This window comes from Schistocerca cancellata, chromosome 4 (assembly GCF_023864275.1).
Source record: "Schistocerca cancellata isolate TAMUIC-IGC-003103 chromosome 4, iqSchCanc2.1, whole genome shotgun sequence".
Lineage (NCBI taxonomy): Eukaryota > Metazoa > Arthropoda > Insecta > Orthoptera > Acrididae > Schistocerca > Schistocerca cancellata.
The window spans coordinates 155,540,258-155,565,996 of NC_064629.1; the positions used below are offsets into that span (position 1 = coordinate 155,540,258).

The following is a 25,739-nucleotide window of genomic DNA, read 5'->3' on the forward strand; positions in this document are numbered from 1 at the left end:
CACATTTTCTGCTTCTCGGTTACACTGACATTGCTCATTGTGGATTAATGCATTTCAATTACCTTATTCAAACCCTGAAGGTCCTCCTGAACATGGAGATTCACTAATGTGATGATCCTCCTTAAACAAGAAACCCATTTTCTTGCCATACTCTGTCCAGTGACATTATACCCATACATGGCACAAATATTTCTGGCTGCCTCTGCTGCTGTCACCCCTCTGTTGAATTCAACTGAAGAATATGTCAGAAATATTTCAATTTCTCCACTTGGCACTCCATTTTATAACATCCACAGCCCCACTCACTATCTCCAAATGGCAAAATAATGATATGTAAACTCAGATAGCAATAGTCAACTACAAATAAAAAAATAACAGCCAATAAACAGACCCTTAGCAACCAGAATACTGACATGCAAAACAAAAAGGCCATGAACTTCTACACCAACCTAATAGATACAGAGGTAGGTGTAAATGGAAGAACATATGTATGAAGTTAGTCATAAATATCAGCAATGATTGTCTGTTATAGGGTGCCAGAAAATAATCTGATGGCATGATTAAAGAATAGAAATGTTCTCCTTGAAACTCAGTGCAGCTTTAGGAAATATGATGTGTGTATTGCAACTTTTGCTTTAACACAGTATCTCATAAACTGTAGATACAAGAGAAGGAAGAGATACCTTTCTAATTTATTTCTGAAATATAGTATATCTGACACCAAATGACACTCCTAACTTTTAGCAAACATACAAAAATGGTAGAGGACAGTCTGCCCAATGATTAGCTCCAACAAAATTGATAATGTTGGACAAAGTATCACCCGGTGTAATAAATGACCACTTGCCATGATTGTGGATAAATCAGAGATCATTTACTTGACTAGAAAGGAAAAACTGGTAGCTTTTGAGTACAGTATTGGTGGTACACAGGCTGTCTGACTCTGATTAAATTTTTAGGCATAATTCTGTTTAACGATAAGAAGTGGTAAATATACATAGAACAAGTTTTAGTAAATGCAAATGAATGAGTAGTATTTGTTGGGAGAATTCTGGGAATTTGTAGTACAGCTGCAAATTAGGTTGCAAAAGAGACTTTTGTCTGAAAATCTTTGTGATCCTCTGCAGGTCTGATTAAAGAAGGTAATAAAAAGAATTCATGTTATTAAATTTTTAACTGACTGGTTGAATTAGAATTAGTGTTTTGTGAAGGTGCACGAGAATCTTACACAGAAATCTTTAGAAAGGAACAGTTATTTTGTATAATTCTATTATGCAAGTTTGAAGAATCCGTATTCAAAATATACAAAACATTTCTTCTGTCTTCATTGGGGGCCTCATGTAAGAACCAAGAAAATAGAAGGGAGATTAACATGCTTACAGAGGTCTTCAATCAATCATTCTTGCCCAACTGCATTCATCAGTGCAACATGTAAAGGAGAAGCAAATTAATATGAAGTACGATCCACAATTGCTGTCCATAGTCATTTCTGGAGTACTGGAGTAGATGTAGATTGGACAGGCCAAAAAAGGAATGGTGTTGCTGTTATGTTAGGAAATGAGAACATAGATCCAGAAGTATGCAGATTCAAACAGTTTACTGCTTTCATTACATTACATTAGTACTTGTTCCATAGATGATGAATACGACACTTCGTAATGATGTGGAATGTGTCAGGTTAATTAAAGGTGTCTATACAAGATATTACATTACACAAAATATTTCATGACACTAATAGTTTTAATTTTTTTGTGGAGGTTGGGGAAATTACCCACTTACTATAACCAAAAATTCATCTAATGAGTAGAAGGAGTTGCCACTAAGAAATTCTTTTAATTGCCTTTTAAATGCTATATGGCTATCTATCAGACTTTTGATGCTATTAGGCAAGTGACCAAAGACTTTCGTGGCAGCATAATTTACCCCCTCCTGAGCCAAAGTTAGATTTAACCTTGAGTAGTGAAGATCATCCTTTCTCCTAGTGTTGTAGCCATGTACACTGCTTTTACTTTTGAATTCGTTTGGATTGTTACTAACAAATTTCATAAGTGAATATATATATATTGTGAGGCTACATTGAAGATCTCTAGCTCTTTAAATAATTGTCTGCAAGATGATCTTGGATGAGCTCCAGCAATTATTCTGATTACACGCTTTTGTGCAATGAACACTCTTTTACTCAATGATGAGTTACCCCAGAATATGATGCCATATGAAAGCAGAGAATGAAAATAGGCATGGTAAGCTAATTTACTCAGATGTATATCACCAAAATTTGCAATGACCCTAATAGCATAAGTAACTGAACTCAAACATTTCAGCAGATCCTCAGTGTGTTTTTTTCCAGTTCAACCCTTCATTAATGCATACACCTCGAAATTTTGAATATTCTACCTTAGCTACCGATTTCTGATCGAAGTCTATATTTATTGATGGTGTCATTCCATTTACTGTGTGGAACTGTATATACTGTGGTTTGTCAAAGTTGAATGAGAGCCCATTTGCAGAGAACCACTTAATGATTTTCTGAAAAACATCATTTACAATTTCACCAGTTAATTCTTGTCTGTTGGATGTGATCAGCAAAAAGTACCTGCTTTGCATCTTCGTGAATATAGAATGGCAAGTCATTAATAAATATTAAGAACAGCAGAGGACCCAAGACCAAACCTTCCAGCACCCCATTCTTGATTGTTCCCCAGTTTGAGAAATCACCAGTTTTTTGCATATTATGTGAACTGCTTATTTCAACTTTCTGCACTCTTCCAGTTAGGTATAATTTAAAGCATTGGAGCACTGTCCCATTCATACCACAGTACTTGAGCTCATCTAGAAGTATTCCATGATTTACACAATCAAAAGCCTTTGATAGATCACAAAAAATCCCAACGGGTGCCTTCCAGTTACTCAGAGCATTTAATATTTCATTAGTGAAAGTATATATAGCATTTTCCATTGAAAAACCCTTCTGGAAATCAAACTGACATTTTGTTAAAACTTTGTAAAAATAAAGGTGTGAAGCTACTCTACAATACATTACTTTTTCAAAAATTTTGGATAAGGCAGTGAGAAGAGAGATTAGGCAGTAGTTGTTGACATCAGACGTATCCCCTTTTTATGCAGTGGTTTAAGAATGGCACACTTCAGTCTATCTGGGAACACACCCTGCTTCAGAGAGCTATTACATATGTGGCTAAAAATCCCACTTATTTCTTGGGAACAAGCTTTTATTATTCTGCTGGAAGTGCCATCAATTCCATGTGAGCTTTTATTCTTGAGAGACTTTATTATCTTCCTAATTTCAGCAGGAGAGGTGGGTGTAATTTAAATTTTATCAAATGATGTGGGTAAGGCCTCTTCCACTAACTGCCTTGCTTCTTCTAATGAACATTTAGATCATATTTTCTCTACAACATTTAAAAAATGATTATTCAAAATGTTTTTGACTTCTAGTTTGTTGTTTATCAAGTTTCCATTTGCTTTGATGGTGATGCCATCATCCTGTACTCTTGGTTGCCCTGTCTCCCTTGTAATAATATTCCAAATTGTTTTGATTTTGTCATCAGAGGTATTAATCTCAGACGTGATGCACATGCTTCTGGACTTTTTAATAACCTTTCTTAATGTGGCACAGTAGTTTTTATAGTATTTGGCTGTTTCTGGGTCACATTCTTGTAGTTAGATACAGTTCCCTTTTGTGGTTACAAGATATTTTTATTCCTTTAGCAAGCCAAGGTTTTTTGCGTGGTTTCTTATAATTATATGTGACTACTTTCTTGGGGAAACAGTTTTCAAATTCTCTTACAAGTGTGTCATGAAATAAGTTATATTTTTAATTAGCATCGGGTTCCTTGTACACCTCATCCCAGTCTAACTGCTGAACATTTTTTCTGAAATTTCTAATTGTTGAGTCATTAATTAAACACACAACTTTGGAGGGTGGTTTTGAATTACTGAATGGAGCTATGTCATAAATGTAACTAGTTGAGCATCATGATCAGAAAGCCGATTCTCAACAGGACAAGATTTTATGTTTTTAAACCTGTCTTGGTCCATAAAAGTGTTATCTATCAATGTGCTGCTGTCCTTTACTACCCGAGAAGGAAAATTAATGACAGATGTCAAATTTAAAGAACTGAGCAAGACTTCCAGGTCATTCTTCCTATTACGCTCTTTCAGTGAATCAACATTGAAGTCCCCACAGATAATAATTTGCTTTCCCCTATCTGACAGATAGCACAACAAAGCATCCAAGTTTCCCAGGAATAAATGAAAGTTCCCTGAAGGGGACCTATATACTGTTACAATTATAAAAGAGCCCTTCTTCAGTTTAAGTTGACAGGCACATGCTTCTATATGTTGCTCTAGACAAAAGTTTTTTGTATTAAGCTTTCTATACAGTGATAACTTTGACATATATGGCAACTCCTCCTTATTCTCTCTACTCATATGTGCAGCTAGTTTATAGCCACTGGTATTTACTTTTTCCATATCAGACACAATGTGATTTCATTAGGCAACAGCAATGATGGAAAATATTTACAGTTTGTAGGAACTGAAATAACTACACTTACTCCATCACACTGTTTGACATCTTAGAATACACGTTTAAATATGGCTATCATCTCAGCAACAATCAGTAAAAGTCTAGCATCAATGCTGTCAGATTTAAAACATAATTTATGGAAGAATATGACCTGTTGCTAGCCAGCATGATTTAGTGTCATATGTTCATACAAACCTGTTATGGTTTTTACTTATCATCTTCTGCCTACATTTTAATTATGGTGCACTTAATTAATGGTAACTATGGTACTGTAGAGAATCATTTCCTATCATTGGGAAACCAGAGGATGGAGTGAGGTCTAGCAATAATATCCAGCAGCCATTATCTTGGAGCAATTATGTCCATATCACAGCACACTTATGGCACTATGTTCAATGATGTTAATTACTACAAGTTCCTGTGAACATAAGTGTTTCTTTTCCAGCAAAGTAGATATGACTTTCTCACTGGCTCACCTCTAAGCGCCTTTGTCTGGACTGAACACATGAGCAGAGTAGCCCCTCTGCAGCTAGCCATTCAGAATTCAGCTTGTGAATTTCCCAAAGAATTAGACAGGCAGTATCTTAAAAATGTTACTTAGATTAAGCTTCCAAATAAATCTATTGTGACTTCACAAAACTTTCAAGATCCACAGTGTCAAGAGCGTGCTGAGAATACAAAATTTCAGACAATACCACTCACCACAGACAATGTGGTGGCCAGAGGCCTTCGGTTAATGACCAAGAGCAGTGATATTTGCATAGAGTTGTCAGTGGTAACCGACAAGCAACACTGAAGGAAATAATACAGATATCAATGTGGAATGTACAACAAACATATCCATTAGGACATGCAGCAAAATTTTGTTAATGGGCTGTGGCAGCAGATGACAGATGTGAGTGCCTTGGTTTACAGCACACTTGCAGCACCTCTCCCGGGTCTGTGACCATGTTAGGTGGACGCTAGATGACTGTAAAACTGTGGCCTGGTCAGATGGTTCCTTATTTCAGATGGTTCCTGATTTCAGCTGGTTCCTGATTTCAGCTGGTTCCTGATTTTAGTTGGTTCCTGATTTTAGTTGGTTCCTGATTTAAGTTGGTTCCTGATTTTAGTTGGTAAGAGCTGATGGTAGGGTCAGAGTGTGGTGCAGACCCCATGAAGCCATAGACCCTAGTTGTCAACAAGGCACTGTGAAACCTGGTGGTGGCTCCATAATGGTGTGTTCTGCGTTTACATGGAATGGACTGGGTCCTCTGGTCCAGCTGAACTGATCATTGACTAGAAAGGGTTATGTTCAGCAACTTGAAGACCATTTGCAGTCATTTGTAGACTTCTTGTTTCCAAACATCAATGGAATTTTTATGGATGATAATGTTCCATGTCATTGGACGATAGCTGTTTGCAATCAGTTTGAAGAACATTCTGGACAGTTTGAGTGAATGATTTGGCCACCCAGATCACTTGACATGATTCCAATTGAACATTTATGGGACATAATTGAGGGATCAGTTCATGCACCTGCGCCAGCAACACTCCACATTGTGGATGGCTATAGAGGCAGCATGTCTCACTATTTATGCAGGGGACTTCCAACGACATGTTGAGTCCATGCCACATCAAGTTACTGCACTACGCCAAGCAAAAGGACATCCAGCAGAATATTAGGAGGTATCCCAAGACTTTTGTCACCCCAATGTATAAAACTGAAAGCTTTCACTGAATTATTAGGAACTTTCCAGACACCCTACATAGTTAACTTCTACTCACATTTCAGAGGAGGAGGATTCAAATTCTTATCTGAGAACTTGTTTGACGGTGAAGGCCTTAGTAAGACCAGCAACTCTGGCACTGTCACTATAGATGCATTGTTAATTGATAACTAGACTGTATTAGGGACATTTTAATGTGGAAGAGATGATAGCTATTAAAATGGAGGGGCTGTTGATCGTAGGTAGCCATTACATGGACGGTGGCTGTCCTGGATGCACTGATGAGGAGAAATGGCTAGGGGAGCTGGTGTTTAGACTGTGCAGGTATGAGCATGGTGTGTCTTGGCCCAGGGTCCATGTCGTGAACATATCATCAATGAAGATGAAACAGACAAGAGGGTTCTACCCTGAGGGCTCACTACTCTTATTGTGAATACTCGATGGTGAGCGTGTGCCCTCAGCCCTTGCAGTAGTGCTTCTTTTTCCATACTGCAAGCTTGTCCTGTTATTAATTCCATGCTGTTGTCTCTTTCTTTTCTAGTCCATGGAAGAAAGAAACTGCAAACCTTCTTAAGTCATCCTCTCAGCTACATATTGGAACCCTACTGATCAAGACAGTGCATTTCACACTCAAAAAATTGTTGATGCTACTCTGTGGATACCTCATCTGTGTAGAGCATATTGCACAGTGAATTACACATATGGACTTGTTACCACCCTGCTGCTTGATGGCATGATCATGAGTGATAACTGTAGTTACCTTTCTGATCAGGGCATAAAAGCTGTCCAAGTTTTGAAGAGGATAGAAACTGACTCAGAGCTTACCTGTACCCTATTCCTTTACATTCAGTTGTATGGACTCCGACACAGCTAGAAGTAGGATGTGATACCATCAACATAAGATGCTATACAGGGTGAGTCACTTAACATTACCGCTGGATATAGTTCATAAACCACATCAGATACTGATTAATCGATTCCACAGACTGAACGTGAGGAGGGGGGCTAATGTAATTGGTTAATACAAACCATAAAAAAATGCACGGAAGTATGTTTTTTAACACAAACCTACGTTTTTTTAAATGGAACCCCATTAGTTTTGTTAGCACATCTGAACATATAAACAAATACGTAATCAGTGCTGTCTGTTGCATTGTAAAATTTTAATTACATCCGGAGATATTGTAACCTACAGTTGAAGCTTGAGTACCACTCCTCCACTGTTCGATCGTGTGTATCGGAGAGCACCGAATTACGTAGGGATTCAAAGGGAACGGTGATGGACCTTAGGTACAGAAGAGACTGGAACAGCACATTACATCCACATGCTAACACCTTTTTATTGGTCTTTTTCACTGACGCACATGTACATTACCATGAGGGGTGAGGTACACGTACACGCGTGGTTTCCGTTCTCAATTACGGAGTGGAACAGAGTGTGTCCCGACATGTCAGGCCAATAGATGTTCAATGTGGTGGCCATCATTTGCTGCACACAATTGCAATCTCTGGCGTAATGAATGTCATACACGCCGCAGTACATCTGGTGTAATGTCGCCGCAGGCTGCCACAATACATTGTTTCATATCTTCTGGGGTTGTAGGCACATCACGGTACACATTCTCCTTTAACGTACCCCACAGAAAGGAGTCCAGAGGTGTAAGATCAGGAGCATGGGCTGGCCAATTTATGTGTCCTCCACGTCCTATGGTAATGTACATGTGCGTCAGTGAAAAAGACCAATAAAAAGGTGTTAGCATGTGGACGTAATGTACAGTTCCAGTCTCTTCTGTACCTAAGGTCCATCACCGTTCCCTTTGGATCCCTACGTAATTCGGTGCTCTCCGATACGCACGATCGAACAGCGGATGAGTGGTACTCAAGCGTCAACTTTAGGTTACAATATCTCCGGATGTAATTAACATTTTACAATGCAACAAACGGCACTGATTACTTATTTGTTTATATGTTCAGATGTGCTAACAAAACTAACGGGGTTCCATTTAAAAAAATGCAGGTTTGTGTTAAAAAACATACTTCCATGCATTTTTGTATGGTTTGTATTAAACAATTACAGTAGCCCATCTCCTCACATTCGGTCTGTGGAATTGGTTCATCAGTATTTGATGTGGTTTACAAAATATATCCAGCGGTAATATTAGGTGACGCACCCTGTATATGAAACCTGATGCATTGCTACCAGTGTCAATACTTACAACAGACTTACATGTCCTATAAAAATACAGCCAAATACATAAATTGTTATAGAGTTGCACTTGAGGGAGATTGCACATCCCCTCCTCACTGCATTAAATACATAGGACATGCTACTTCCTCCTTCATAAGCAGGCTATACAGGAGATCTGGATGAGGGAAAGGTTTCACTTACTGTTGCCCAGGAAATATTGTCATCCAAAAGCCTTATGTACAATTATCTGCCAATTACAGCACTATTGTAACTGCACCATGATCAACACCACACTTACAAAATCCCTGAACACTAAAGCAACATCCTCATCTACCACCTATGTATTTGCACAATATCACAAGAAGTCCCTTGCAGCTCATATGGAGAGAATGCTCCTGAGAATATTTGCTGCTTACCTCTGGTCTTCAAATGTCTGGCTCCTCATCCATCAAATGCAAAGCAACTAAGAAGACAAATAAAGGGATAAGGTCTTCCCCTTTCACAACTTGGAGACTCTCCTCCAACATCAACACCATGCAAAAACAATGCTCTGACAAACTCCACTTTACCAGTGTGAATTGCCAGCCAATCCTCTACATTAGAGACAGCTGACTGATCAGGGGAGGAAACTCCTACCTCAGAAGAAATAATGGAGTAGGATAGTCCAATGTGTATGTAACAAGATACTTTGAAACTACCAAGGTGATCATCCCTAATGCAACTCCCATATCTCATCCTTAAATATGGCTATCCTTCTATGTAATGTACATGACATCAGGTTGCATAGGACAGACCTGCAGTTCTACCATGTTCACAATCCCCAGCTGTTATTTGCCTGTGAGAAACAAAAATACAGCCTCAAGACTGCTTCAATCTTCCACACTTTACCCCAGTATGTTACAGTCTTCCTCTCAGGATGCCAGTCCAGTTCTGTGTGGTGTAATGATGCTCATCCCATTGAATATCCATAGCCATATCACTCTGTACAACATGTAATTGCAAGTTGTTGCTGTTTGTATCTCCCTTCATTGGTGTTACATTTTCTCTTTGCAACACCTACATTCACCCATCATTTATTCTCACAAGGGCATATATACTACAACTTATCACCAAGCTCTCAACAATTTTCTGGCTGCTCTGTGACGTACCATCCTATATAGGATCCTCTCAGGACCTGTGGAAGGATGCACACCAATGACAGAAATTCTGAATCAGCTTAATATTATTTCCTTCAACATAATCGAATCCACATTTCTTTCAAATTTGACACATTCATTGTCACACTTGGATCTCTCCTTCTGCAGAACACAGCTTTCTTATGTTCTTTTCCACTAAACAAACTATCTGTAAGAATTTTTGTTGGCAAAAGGAATTTCTCTTACCATACTTACATCTTGGTACCACTGCACCCCTTTTCATTGAAACCATGAAATGAAATGGTTAGGGTTAACAGCTGACAAAACTATGTTGGTGCTCTCTTGAGTCCTGTTTGGCATCTCTCTGTGTCCAATCTCTGAATGTTGTGCAGTTTCCAAGAGGCATGTCATGGGGAGTGGACCAAACTGTTCTTCATTTGTAGCAATCCTTAGTCTGATCAAAGCTGGACTATGGATGAATCTTACATTCATATGCATGACCATTCATTTTATGCAGCCTTAATGTGATTCATCACTGCAGAATCAACTTGGTTATTGGTGTGTTCCCCACCAGTTCAGTCATGAGCCTCTATCCAGGAGCTGCCAAATTACCACTGTCATTCTGATATGATGTCCTCTGCAAATATACTTTCCAGTTCTCCTTGGTGTCCACCTATCCATCTTATGCTTCCCTCATTAATGACTCCCTTGACTGGCAATATGACACTAGTTCTGCTCCCTTGTTGCCTCTGAGAGTTCACTTTTATATCCTTCAAAAGCTCCATCTTGCATTATGTGCTATGTTTCTGTGAGGTCAGTCTCTTTCCTCTCCTTGGCTCCATGCAGAGGTCTGTGCCCATCTTGAACTTACTTCAGTACTAAAGAACACTACCCTGGCTACAATAATTTGTTTTATATTTCTGGACCTTTGTATGTAGTTCTGAGAGACCACCTTCATTTACACCGATGGCCCTAAGGATGATCATGGTATGGGATGCTCTTTTGTTGTTGTTAATGAAGTTTTCAGATATTGTCTTTTAGATCTGTGCATAATTTTTACTGCAGAGTTGTTTACCCTTTATCAGACCATCTTGTGCCGGCCGAAGTGGCCTTGTGGTTCTGGGCACTGCAGTCTGGAACCGCGAGACCGCTACGGTCGCAGGTTCGAATCCTGCCTCGGGCATGGATGTGTGTGATGTCCTTAGGTTAGTTAGGTTTAACTAGTTCTAAGTTCTAGGGGACTAATGACCTCAGAAGTTGAGTCCCATAGTGCTCAGAGCCATTTGAACCATTAGACCATCTTGTACATTCATGGACATGGAATCTCTGAGTCAGTTATATGCCCTGATTCCTTGGTGCTCTCCAGAGCCTCACTGTGATGTACACATACCTCCCTTTAGTACAGTGGATCCATGAATGCCTTCACTTACTCACTGATGCTGGCACTAATGTATCTCTTACATGGGTCCGTGGACACAGGTCAGGAAATGAGGCAGCTGCTGCTGCTACTATGGCTGCAACTCTGCTAACAGGCCTTCTAGCAGTTCTGTCCCTATGGATGATCTCAGCATTGCTATATGTAGGAACATTCTATCACTCTTGCACATACAGTGCTCATTTCTCTGGGGAACTAGACTATATATAAGGCTCTGTCTTTTTCAGTCATCATCTGTTATGCAGTGATCCTGCACCTCTTTGCTCTCACTCTAATAAAACACTGATGGCACCTTGCTTTCTAACCCAACATCAGTTTTTTAACCCCTTACACTTTAATGTGTGTTTGCCATCTGAGCTATACAGGGTTATAGCAGATACAGCACAGGCTCTAGAATGTATTCTACTCTTTACTTATAGTAGCAGCTTGATAAAGGAGATTTAATTTTTTGATGGTGAACACAGGTTGATCTATAAACTCTCATAAAATGGCCTGTTAAAGAATGAATGTCATTGTAATTGTTCATTTTACCTTTCTACCATGTTTGTTGCTTTTTAACTAGCATCCCATGTTAAATGTCATTCTCCATTATAGTTTTCTCATCCTACTAATGTCATTTATGCTCTTATGTGTCAACTGACTGTCAGAACCATGGAGTGCTGTCCCTAGGAAACAACCCATTTTAAGTAATGATTAGGGCACTTCAAGATCTTGATTATTTTACATCCCAGAAAAAAAAATTGCGAGATTAGGAACATTTCCTGTTGATGGCCATGAACAGGCTGACATGTGAGAGTACTATGTGGGGGCCATTGCTGTGCCACAGATTTGTTTTTAAATCTTCCTCTCAAAGGAAAACAAGTTGTGCACAAGAACATAGTGTATAAAGAATGAGGTGGTGCCTTTGTAGTTGGCAGAATATGGGGAGAGATGTTGGTTGGTTGGTTGGTTGGTTGGTTGGTTGGTTGGCTGGGTGTTCTATTGATCAGTCTAACAGAAACTGTTATGATGCGGAATGTGTCAAGTGCATAAGAAATGCACACATGAATCAAAGGTTCTTTTTGCACTATTGGACATTAAAATTGCTACACCAAGAAATGCAGATGATAAACGGATATTCATTGGACAAATATATTATACTACAACTGACATGTGATTACATTTTCACACAATTTGGGTGCATAGATCCTGAGAAATCAGTACCCAGAACAACCACCTCTGGCCGTAATAATGGCCTTGATATGCCTGGGCATTGAGTCAAACAGATCTTGGATGGAGGTACAGGTACAGCTGCCCATGCAGCTTCAACACGATACCACAGTTCATCAAGAGTAGTGACTGCCATATTGTGATGAGCCAGTTGCTCGGCCACCATTGGCCAGACATTTTCAATTGGTGAGAGATCTGGAGAATGTGCTGGCCAGGGCAGCAGTTGAACATTTTCTGTATCCAGAAAGGCCCATACAGGACCTGCAACATGCGGTTGTGCATTATCCTGCTGAAATGTAGGGTTTCACAGGGATCGAATGAAGGGTAGAGCCACAGGTCATAACACATCTGAAATGTAACGTTCACTGTTCAAAGTGCCGTCAATGCGAACAAGAGGTGACAGAGACGTGTAACCATTGTCACCCCATACCATCACGCTGGGTGATACGCCAGTATGGCAATGATGAATACATGCTTCCAATGTGCATTCACCATGATGTCGCCAAACACAGATGCAACTATCATGATGCTGTAAACAGAACCTGCATTCATCCGAAAAAATGACATTTTGCCATTCGTGCACCCTGGTTCAGCATGGAGTACACTATCGCAGGTGCTCCTGTCTGTGATGCAGTGTCAAGGGTAACCACAGCCATGGTCTCTGAGCTGATAGTCCATGCTGCCGCAAACATTGCTGAACTGTTCATGCAGATGGTTGTTGTCTTTCAAACGTCCCCATATGTTGACTCAGGGATTGAGACATGGCTGCATGATCTGTTACAGCCATGCAGATAAGATGCCTGTCTTCTCGACTGCTAGTGATACAAGGCCGTTGGGATCCAGCACGGCGTTCCGTATCTACATCTACATCTACATCTACATCCATACTCCGCAAGCCACCTGACGGTGTGTGGCGGAGGGTCGGTTCTCCCTTCTATTCCAGTCTCGTATTGTTCGTGGAAAGAAGGATTGTCGGTATGCCTCTGTGCGGGCTCTAATCTCTCTGATTTTATCCTCATGGTCTCTTCACGAGATATTACCTTCCTGAACCCACAGATTCCATATTCTGCTAACAGCCATTGGATCTCAACCAACACAAGCAGCAGTGCCGCGATATGATAAACTGTAATCGCGATAGGCAACAGTGCGACCTTTATCAAGGTCGGAAACATGATGGTACACATTTCTCCTCCTTACACGAGGCATCACAACAATGTTTCACCAGGTGACACTGGTCAGCTGCTGTTTGTGTATGAGAAATTGGTTGGAAACTTTCCTCATCTCAGCACATTGTAGGTGTCGCCACCAGCACCAGCCTTGTGTGAATGCTCTGAAAAGCTAATCATTTGCATATAGCAGCATCTTCTTCCTGTCAGTTAAATTTTCTGTCTGTAGCACATCATGTTCGTGGTGTAGCAATTTTAATGGCTAGTAGTGTAAAAAAGGAAAAAGCTTAAAATTTTTTTTAACTAGCCAATTCCCTTAAATGGAACAAAATGCATCTATTATACCTATATGATTTCAATTTATTTTTGAAACTATTACTGCTGTCTGTCAGACATTTTATTTCACCTGGTAATTTATCAAAAAGTTTTACAGTAGCATATTTTACCCCTTTCTCTGCCAAAGATAGGTTACATAGGGGATAGTATAAGTCTTTCTTTCTTCTGGTACAATTGTCACTATTGTTTTTAAACTGGTCCATGTTCTTGAAAACAAATTTCATTACTGAGTAAATGTACTGTGAGTCTGTTTTAAGAATTCCTAACCTTTAAAACAGATGCCGACAAGATGTGTGACTATGAGCCCCACACATTATTCCAAACACTTTTTTTGAGCAGTGAATACTTTTTCCCTAAGTGTTGAGTTACCCCAAAATATTATTCCATATTATGTCAGGGAGTGAAAGTTTGCATATTATGTTAGCTTGATAATTTCTATATCCTCAAAATTAGCAATTATTGTGATTACAAAAGTTGCTGCACCTAGTCACTTTAGGAGATCCAAAATATGAATTTTCCATTTAAGATTCTCATCTATGTGTACACTCAAAAAGTTAGTATGCTCTACCTTGGCTAGTGACTTCTAATGATGTGTTATATTTATTGAAGAAACTGTACTCCTTGCAGTAGAAAATAGGATGTACTGTGTTTTTTCAAAGTTCAGAGCAAGCCCATTCGCAGAAAACCAAAGACATTGTTTGTATCATTTTCTATTGGAGTTTTTTTACTGGATTAATAATTATGCTTGTATCATCAACAAACAGTGTCAATTTAGCTCTTTGTTTCAGAGAAGAAAGGAGGTAATTCACATACGTCAAGAACAGAAGGGGACCCATGGTCAAACCCTCCTCAAGTCATTTAATCCATATAAAGAAACTTTTTGCTTCCTGTTTTGTAGATATGACTTAAACCACTCATATGCTGTTCCATTTATGCTATAGAATTGTAATTTCTGTAACATAATGTCATGGTTCACACAATAAAATGCATTGGAAAAGTCTCAGAAAATTCCTGTTGATGACATTTTACTACTTAAAGACTGTTATGTGGGCAGTGAAATTGTTTATTGCTGTTTCAGTAGAATAGCATTTTTGAAATACAAATTGTGATTTACTAAGTATCCCATTACTGTTGAGATGGCTGACCACTCTTGTGTACATTACTTTCTCGACAATTTTTGAAAATTCTGTAGGCAAGGATACTGGCTGGTAATTATTGACATCGGTGGTGCCCTCTATTTTTGTAGGGAGGTTTGACAATGGCATATTTTAACCTGTCTGGGAAAATACCTTGTGTTAGTGATGTATTACGGATGTAACTCAGGACATGAACTGTAACTGCTCCAAATTAATAATTTTCCTTATTTCACAAGAGCTTATTAGATGAAAATTAATCGGACAAGGATTTCTCAAAACTGACTCTTCCATGTACTGCTTGGCTTTTTCTTTTGAACTATTCTCACCAATTTTTTCACCTACACTTAAGAAATGGTTGCTAAATACATTAGATACTTGTGTACTGTTGGTTAATATGGTCTCATTCTCTTGAATAGTAACACTACATACCCCAGTGGTCACTTTCCTGTCTCTCTTCTAACAACATTCCATATTGGAATTATATTAATACCTTCAGCTGTTGATGGACATTGATACATATTAATGGGGACAGGTGAAAATGTGTGCCCCGAAAGGGACTCAAACCCGGGATCTCCTGCTTACATGGCAGACGCTCTATCCATCTGAGCCACCAAGGACACAGAGGATAGCACGACTGCAGGGACTATCTTGCTCATGCCTCCCGTGAGACCCACATTCTCACCTTGTATGTCCACACACTACATTCTCAGTGTCCCATCTCAACACACTCATTACTTGTGGAAGACATTCTTACCAAGTCCCGTAAGAGTTCAGGGAATATGTGTGCATCTGCACAGAAGAAGGAGGTCATGGCCAGTATTGTCAGAGGTGGGAGGCATGCGCAATATAGTCCCAGCATTTGCGCTATCCTCTGTGTCCTCGGTGGCTCAGATGGATAGAGAGTCTGCCATGTAAGCAGGAGATCCCGAGTTAGAGTCCCCGTCGGGGCACACATTTTCACCTGTACTTGTTGTATATATCAACGCCCATCAACAGCTGAAGGTATTAATATAATTCCAATTTTGTTCTAGATGGCTGCAGGTCATCAATGGTGTTTGTTCTTTCAGACATGTCCGAAAGAACTGACACTGTATCCATATAAGTATAACATTCCATATTGATTTGATTTTATTGCCTGTGTTGTTAATTTCATCTCTAATATACACATTTTTTTATTTTCTGACAACTTTTCTAAGTATGTTTACCGAGCGAGGTGGCGCAGTGGTTAGCACACTGGACTCGCATTCGGGAGGACGACGGTTCAATCCCGTCTCCAGCCATCCTGATTTAGGTTTTCCGTGATTTCCCTAAATCATTTCAGGCAAATGCCGGGATGGTTCCTTTCAAAGGGCACGGCCGATTTCCTTCCCCATCCTTCCCTAACCCGAGCTAGCACTCCGTCTCTAATGACCTCGTTCTCGACGGGACGTTAAACAACACTAACCTAACCTAACCTAAGTATGTTACAATAATTTTTATAGTGTAAAATTACTTCTGGGTCTTTACTAATTATTGCTGTCTCATACAATTTTCTTTTTCTTTCTTAAGACACTTTAGTACCTGTAGTAATCCAAGGTTTCTTTGAAAATATATTTAGTAGTTTTTTTTTTTTGGGACAACAGTGTTCAAAAAGTGATATAAATTTATAAAGAAATATGTTGTATTTATCATTAGTATTTGGCTCATTATATACATCTCCCCAATTAACATTTCTTAATAACTCTCTGAAGTGCCCTATAGATACCGGCTTGACCAGACTTTCACCTTTACTTGGTGGTTTCTGAATTATACGCCCTGCCAGGTTTTGAAAGTTAATTAGTTGTGCATCACGGTCTGATAATCCATTTACCACAGGGAAGGCATGTGTTAGTTTTACATCCTCTTGCTGTACAAATACATTATCTATTAGAGTGCTACTGTCTTGATCTATACATGAAGGAAAGTTGATCACTGATTCTAAGTTATATGTCATTAATAACACTACCAGTTCACTTTTGCTATCAGAAATGTTTAGAAAGTTTACACTGAAATCACCAACAATTAATAACTTCTTCCTTTTGTCTGACAGACAGCATAATAGGGAGTCAAACCTTTTTATGAATAGTTCCTTATCTCCTAATGGGGACCTGTACACTGGTGCTAATATCAACGCTACATTGTCTACCTGTAGTTCACATGCACAAACTTCAAAGTGCTGATTGACACAAAATTTGCTTACTTCTACATTTTTGTACTTGTGCCCTCATTTTGTGTAAATGGCAACTCATCCTTTATCCACGCTAAATCTGCAAGTGTAAGATGGTAAATTATACCCATTTATACTGACACTTTCCATTGCCACAGTTATGTGGTGTGAAGGCAGACAAAGTATATCAATCTCATTCTTATGTTTGAGGTCATGTAAACATACTAACAACTTATTTACTTTATTTTTTATTCCACTGATATTTTGAGGAAGTAAATTGATACTGCCCTTAGCTTTATCTCTGTTTAGTGTACGTGGAACTTCTTCTATTATTTTTTCTCGGTGCTTGTCTGTCTGGACTTTGGCTTTAACCCAAAAAAGCGGTTTTCCTGGTCCCATTAACCACAGGGATAACTCCTTGTCTGACACTGCCCCCCCCCCCCCCCCCCCCCCCCCCCCCCCCCGTTACAGTACCTGCTAGCAGTGAAGCTAACTTATCTTTCCCCTTTCCATTTAGGTGCAGGCCATGTATAGTGTATCCCACCTACCAGTAGCATCAACTGGAACAACACTTATGTGAGATTTTGCTGGTGACTGTAGCATCCTGTTCAACTCAGTCTTAACATGTCTTACAACAGTGTTTACCCAGAGCCAATCGTGACATGAAAGACCTCCACGAACCCCACATTTGTGCACCCTGTTTCTCCTCCTATTTTGTCCAGGTCACTCCTAATACTATATCTTGGATTCATAGCCTGACTGTTTCCTGCTTCCCCAACTAATTACCTTATCTTCTTTTTCAAAGTCCCTGCATAGCTGACCTAAGTTTACTGTCACCTGGCTAAGGCTAGCACTTGGTTTCACAAAACTTGTGACCTGGTACCCTGCACCTAATTTCTCTGGAAGCTGCTGGCCTAAACCCCTCCCATGACTGCTACCTAGAAGCAGAATTCTTCTTTTCCTATTCTGATTTGTAGCCGACCTGTCATTTTTCTTTAAGCTAATATTCTGCTTCAGCCTACATTAAACTACATCTGGATGAGGCCCTTCCTCCACTACTTCAGATAGCATGCCAAACTGGTTTACTAACTTAATTTCTATAGTTTTTTCAGCAGTTCCCCTTTTTCGCCTTTTGATTGCTACCTTTTCCCAGCACGTAATATCTTTTTTCCCCCCATAGGCTACATAATTCCAAATTCACATTTGATAATTCAGCCATAAGGGTACAAATTTTTGCCTCCTGTTCAGCAATTTTTCTGTCCTTTCTACGTAACCTACATTACCATGGAAGGGCCTCATTATGTACCCTGTTTCCTCACAGCTACATTCGCCCCAATGAAACCATAACCTACAGTCTGGACAGAACATCCCCCCTCCCCCCCCTCCCCCCTTCAGATTTCTAAGGCAATTGCCTCATTAGTCACACATGGTTTGATAGAAAAATTTATACAAAATTTGCACAAAAGCAGAGAATAACTTGGCACAAGAGCACTGAAGTTCTGTAGCCTGTAGTAATACATAACTAAATGCTAATGTAAATAAACATTTAAACTTACTTTCGAAAGTATTAACTAACTACCTATACTCTATATGATCAACATGAATTAATTCAACTTTGAACTGCTCAGTCTAGTAAATAAATAAATAAATAAATAAATAAATAAATAAAGGAAGGAAGGGTGGGTGGGTGGGTGGGTAGGTAGGTAGGTAGGTAGGTAGGTAGGTAGGTCTACACTCGCACAAAATGTATACCTAAAATGTAAACAAAATGAAAGACTATCAGTTTTTATGAAATATTTTCTTCTTGATCTAAATATGCTCAGAAAAGTGAAACATTCAATAGATAGCCTAGCAAAGAAGTAAATGCACTAGTCTAAAATGTAATATTAACTAAATTACCTCTTATTTCAATATTAATCACTTAACTTATCAAGAGCTTCATGGACGTACATCTGCCAGAGATATTAGACCATCAGATATTAGCTCACCAGATGTTGCTTGGTGGTGATAATGTAATGGGCATGAGGGACATTGATGTGTAGGCAGATGATGTCAATTGTGATAAGCAAGAATCCAGGTCATAACAGAGTGAGGATTGGAGAAGTGATGAAGGAAGTGATTTGTATCCTTGATATAGAAAATTAAGCTGTGGTCAGTGGATTGGATGTGTTGGGCAACTAGAGCAAAGATTACTTTTATGGGTGCACAGTAATTATCATGGAACAATCTAAGATTGTTAGATTTATGAATATTAGGAAGTACATAAAAAGTGACTGTGCATGGAGATATCTTAGATGAGGAGGGAGATGATCTCAGGTGGAGTTTCTGGAATTAGTTGAGGAATTTGAGTTGGTATTAGAGTTTATGATGAACTTCTACGATGGGACAACTGTTGTTGGGCCTTTAGGTGAGAGCGTCAGACAGTTGACCAATACCTTCTCTCAGGTAATCAGTGTAGTTCTTCATGATAGTGGCAGAACCTTTGTCTGCATGGCTGATAATCAAATCAGAATCTCTTTTACAATTGTGAAACTGTTCTTTCCTCCACTAAGAGGTTTATGTTCTCAAGAAGAGACCCGGGAAATGAAGTTGAGACCAAGTTGGAGGTAAGGAATTCCTGGAAGGTAATCAGAGCTGGTTGGGTGAGATTGGAAGAAGGTAATGCTTGGACAGAGGTATTACAGAAAGGTAAGGTTCAGAGTTAGATTTCACTTGATTTTGCTCAGTGAGGTTGATGGAAGGAAAGTGTTTCCACTATACAGATCCTGCAAAGGGGAATAGATGTTTGACGAACCAAGCATGACTGAATTTAGACCTTTGGAATAGGAAAAAAACTTCTGTGGAATCATTGTTAATAGTGGATAGGTTGACACCAGTGTTCTGGATTTATTTAGCTTGTAGTTTTTTCAAACATTTGGAGGGAGTTTTGATAGATTTGGTTGATGGAAGAAGTGAGTAAGATGAAGGGCTGCATGTTACAATGGGTTGACAAGGGGGTTCACTGAATATGGAGTGGATCTAGTTGAGCAATGGTGTTCTAAGGCAGGAATAAAATGACACAAGATTGGAAAACTTATGGAGGTGTGTTTAGAGTAAGGTACCAGTAGTTGGAGACTGAGAAGTTCAGAATAATAGATGGGTGCAGATGATTTGATTGCATAATAAAAATATTGTATGGAGAGATGTAGTGAACACATCAGTTTTAATGTGATCATATTTTAAGGTGATAAACATTACACATGTGGTTGGAACCAATTACTCTCATGAGTTATTAAATTACAACCATGATCTCACTCCCATTGCACTATGGATAAAATTGCATGGAGTGCACATTGCAAAATAGTTTCTTCCACCCTGAGCCATCAGCATGTACTGGGAAGGATCAGAGGTACACAAGACAAAATACATACCACCACCGTAAGCAGGTACATAGAACAAAGACTTGAGGAACTAAGAAGAAATGCTGGAGCATTTTCTAAATGGGCAATTTAAATATGATTTATGGAGTCAGCCACGTGAAGTTCTTGCTGATTGGTTAACCCTTTGACTGCTATTGACAAGTTAACTTGTTATGCCCCACTGCTCCCCAGGTGCTATTGATGAGTTTAAGTGTGGCCTCTGGGTTCTCATTCAGCACAGTTGATGGCTTAGCTTGTGCATCCATGCTGATCCCTGAGTGCTAATCACAAGTATAGATATGCCACAACTCTGGTACCAGTGTGCTGTTGGTAAGTTTAAATGTACAGCAGATTTTCTGTTCCACACCTCATTAGATTTTTACAGTTCTGGTCACTGAGTTGTCTTCCAGTGATTTGTCTGTTGTGATCTCATTTTTCTGCATTTAGTTTCATTTCGTGTTTTAATATTCATCAGGATTTGGTAAAAAAAGGATTTGACAACATCTGTTCTACAAAGAAAATGAGAAAGGTCTCATAGATTCACTGAGGAATGACGGTGGAGATGAATTATTCAATGTTGATGTAAGTGATAACTACTACTCATATTCTGAAAGCAACAGTCCTAAGCTATCAATGTTAACAGGTGTAAACCACAGTCCTATGTTTCAACAAGAGATGTAATTGATAGTTCATGTGAATTCAAAGACTCTGAAAGTGATAGTGAAATGCTTAGAAAGAAATTACAGTTTAGTCACAAATTTGACAGGGAAGAAAATGATTTTCATCCAGTTAATCACAGTTTTGATGATTCACCATCTGGACACAAGTGTCAACCAGGGAATGATCCAAGCACTCTGTTAGACTTCTTGTTATACTTCACAGTAGATATGATGACATTTATGGTGATGAGGCAGTCAGTTTTATTTATTCAAGGAAACTGCTTTAGAATCACTACATTCATGATTACCAAAGGGGATAGATACATGATGTGAAGAAATGTATTGTTTCATATCTGTTTATTTTCTCATGCCTCCCACAAAGCAGCTAAAAATTAGCAGATATTAATCCAGAGAAGTTTTTATGAGCAATCCAGTTTTCAGTGAAGTTATGTACAGACAACACTTTCTTTTACTTTTTAGAATGCTAGATTTCAGTGACACCTCTGCCATTTTAAAATTGGGAACAGTATTGGTAATGTTTGTACAGTATCCCTTAGTGAATTCAATCTGTAGCAGAAATTCTGCATTTACAAAAGCCTGTTGTTGTTCAAAGAGTGTTTATATCTTTCAAACAATTTATTCCATCAAAATGGAATACAGTTGATCTAAACAAAATGTATGTGGTGTGACAGTCAGACTGGCTATGTCAAGTGGCAACATTTATGGAACATGCACACACCCTTTACAGTAACAATATGTATTAAAGCCACACTTGTTTTCCTGGCTTTGCAACCATGGAACAAAAATGTGGTACTGTTCACAGTAACAGGCACAATAAGCAAAACTTCAGAAAAAACTGAAATGAGGAGATATTTGATGTCAACTAATATGGTGCTTTCCAATAAGTGGTGCAAGGAAAGGGAAGTGTGTATACTAACCACATGTAACACTATATAAATGCTAGAGACAGGAAAAAATTGACAGCAATACTGGAGAAAAATTAAGAAAATGCAATGAACTGTAGAATGTAACTTGAATATGATAGAAATGGATTGTTTTGATATGCTGTGAAGCTATGTTGGCTCAATATGAAAAATAATGAAATTATATAGAAAGTTCCTTTATCTTTTTATCAGCATGGGCATTATATATGCTCATGTTCTACACAGGTTAGTGACAGGTCAAAACAAGTGAGTAGCAGAGTTTTTCTTGCTGGATAGGGAACTCCAGAAAAATCAGTAAAGGAAGGTGCTGTGATGATAATCCTGTATGTCTTGTGGGGAGCCATTTCATTTAACTTTCATGGAATTCTGTGAGGTTGTACAGCAAATGGCTTACTTGACAGCACAAGGTAATAAAAAAGATTGCCAAGAGCTGGTTATAGGGCTCAATGATGTAGACAGATTTTCTAGACCTTGATAACTGAGACACTGCTAGAATTGTATGATGGCACTGATTAAGCAGATTGAATTCTGGCTTATGCTGATGATAGCTTGAAAGTGGTCTCTGGGGCTGTAAACAGAAGCTTGAAGAAAATTAAACCCTGCACATACAAAGAAGCAGTGTTGTTGCAGGGATATGACATTACCAATGACTGCAGATAAAACTACATATACATTGCCTAAGGGGCAAAATTTCCTTAAACTGGAATCCAACTTGTAAACTAGGCTACAGCTGAAGTATACATAACACTGTTTACAGATGTTTAGGAGTATTCTTTGATGATAGAAGAAACTTATCAGCACACATAGATACATTCTCTCAAAAGTTGGCTAAAATTGTGCATGAAACTGCCAATGTCAACACTGCCAGTTATAACTAACTTCAAGTGACTGGATGTTGAAAAATCATACCACAATGCAGTCCTGTTTGTCAATGTGGGCTTTGCAGTAACTGCTTGGACTCGCAGGCTTCATCCGATATGCTACAAAGCTACCCTATAAAGCACACTGTGAGAAATTCTCCTGTGAATAGCGCAAGTCTTCTGTACTTCACCACCAGAGATTCCCATCATTAATTTGGGAATGTGGCTATTGGTCACTCAATTCCTCAACTATACTGTAGATGTTATCTATACTCCTTCCATTATTTGAAACCTGAATAATTTTTTGCTCTTAAATTTCCACTGGCTAGTGATTAACTACTTTTAAATTACCACTCATAGCCACTTCTATGACTTTCTAAGAATAATATTATATGGCACTGATAGTACACTGTTTTTGTAGCATTCTCCCAGGATGAAATGCTTAGTGTGTTGCTTGTCAGTTTTTTACCTTTTACAGGAAAAACGTAAACTGCAGCTTCCTGCTTGGACTGCTGGTTATTATCCAGATAAATTAAGGACACTGGCTGCCAAAAGTTTGGCTTTGTTTTCTGAAAGTCAGACCATGAAACGTCTTAATGGAGGTTTGTCTTTTGCTTCTCTGACTTATGTTAGCAGCTGTGCAATAATTCTGTAAGATATTCTAAAATAATTTTAAATTTTTCAGGTCCTTTAGTGAAACACATTATAGAAAAAATGAAGTCACAAAGTAACACTTCAAGAACTGTGTCTCCAAAATTTCTCATGTTTTCTGCCCATGATGTTACCATTGTGAATGTTCTCCAAACTATGGGGTTCACAGAGCTATTAAAGCCACAGTATGGTGCAGCAGTTATCGTTGAACTTCATTCAACAAATGACAGTGGTTTTGAAGTTAAGGTATGTAGACATTGCATATAAAATAGTAATTTGATGTCTTACATTTATGTTGACTGCACTGACATTCTATACATTTATTCCTGTAATTAGTCATGCTAGGTACAAAATATGATTGATCGTGCTTTGATGAGCAGAAGATCAAGGTAGTTCTGCTCATATTGACTGTTTTATTCATGTTCAACAAAAGGTTGTTTTCATTCAGCCAGTACAAGGGCCTTTCATTGCTTTTATCTAGTTCATTTCTTTTCTGCCATTGTGAAGTGTTAGGTGAGAATAAGGCTGCATTATCAACAAGTAACACAAGTACAGTTGATAGTAGGTTTCCAGGGAGATCAGTACTAACAGAATGTAGAGTATTAAATGTAGCATTGAGCCTTGTGGTACTCCTGAGGTGATGGATAATTTATTTGAAGGAGTTGTTCTTCTATCAGGTGTTATTTCCGTCAGATGCCTTATAATTGACAGACAGGATTGGAGAAACTGATTGTAGACACATCTTGTACCATATATATCCAGTTATGTAAGAGCAGATATTAATTTACTAGTTCAAAGGCTATTGTTGGATTCATAAAAAGACTAGAAGGATAATGTTTTAGATTGACTCACACTGTTTCAGATCATTAAATGAAGAGAGAGCTTCAGTGTTTGAATTATTTTCTTATGAATGCCAAACTGATGAGCTGTTAATAAGGAGTTGCTTTCACATTGTGGCCCATGTGTAACAGGCATATCAACTGCAGAAGATACATGCTCCACAAGATCTGGTGATTTTCAGAGAACCAAAAGCAGTCAGAGAACCAAATGCAGTCATAATAAATAAATGAATCTGTGTGATGACAGATCCCAGGACACTAACTTATGGAACATTTGATTGTATCACACACAAATTTTATCTCATTACCAACCTTTTTTTATTATGTAGCTAGGTATATCACTGAGGCTAAATAAGAGGGAAATTTCATATTCCTAATAATTTGGAGAATGTCTTTCAAAGTTGTACTCGTTAAGGAATGAGATTTCTCAGATGTAGAGCATTTTAAGTGGAGATATTTTGCTGGTGGAGAGCAGCCTGCTGATAAAATATTATCTGTAACTTAAAAAAAAGTTTATGTACTGTATTACTTATGTCTGATATCATTTTCTTGTTGACCATTGAAGTAGAAAGATTCTGGAGTTAATGATTGTTGCCAATACGCAAAGTCTTCTTTTACATGGTTCCTTGAAGCTCTTAAATATTCTGATGCTGTGAAGTCTTCACTATGTCTTCTGTGGATGAAAATACATAATGATGTGGAACTTATTTGTGGTAGGCTAAACCTTAAAAATAAACTCTGGTGGAAAAAGCCAGATAAAATTTGGCCACCAGAGGAAAGGCAGCTAGGTATAATGAATTACTTCTACAATTATACAGAGTTCATACAAAACAACTTATTCAGCAACTAGCTACAGTTTATTGTAGGTTACTGAATTAACAAATTGTTCTGAGTGATTTAGAAAAGGCTCATGTCATTTCTGTTGCCACTTTTGAGTGCCACTTTGCAATCAAAGTTAGTTTCCCAGCTCTGTCTGGATTCAAGATAAGTCAGCTGTTGGAAAAAAAAACAGCCTTATGGATTGCAAAGACAAAATATTGTTGAGTTATTAAGAAGAGAAACTCCATTTAGAGAAGTTATCAAGTTTCTGCTGTAATGCAAATGGAAATCTAGAAAATGGTGGAACATTTTGCCATGGTTGCTGCCCCTGCTAGTTAGGATCCAGTTTTTCAATAATGCAAAGTGTTTGCAGAACTGGATTGTTGGGACTTTTGTTCTACCCGTCATGAAGCTTACAGTAGTCCCTTCTGCATGTTGGAGCTTGAATTTGTTTTGTCTGCAGCTTCTCATATTACCTGGCCATGATAGTTGATTACAGTATGCTACAGGAGCTCATAGCAAG

General features: G+C 38.6%; 1 protein-coding gene across 1 annotated transcript in view; it reads left to right on the forward strand.

Annotated features, from left to right (window-relative positions):
* Positions 1-24,628, forward strand: part of LOC126183942 (lysosomal acid phosphatase-like) — a 266,338-nt gene extending 241,710 nt beyond the window's left edge. Inside the window, exons 5-7 of the mRNA XM_049926291.1 lie at positions 23,386-23,509; positions 23,593-23,804; positions 24,530-24,628. Of these exons, the coding sequence (XP_049782248.1) occupies positions 23,386-23,509; positions 23,593-23,804; positions 24,530-24,628 (435 nt within the window). The remainder of the gene's footprint in view (positions 1-23,385; positions 23,510-23,592; positions 23,805-24,529) is intronic.
* Positions 24,629-25,739: the final 1,111 nt, after the last annotated feature.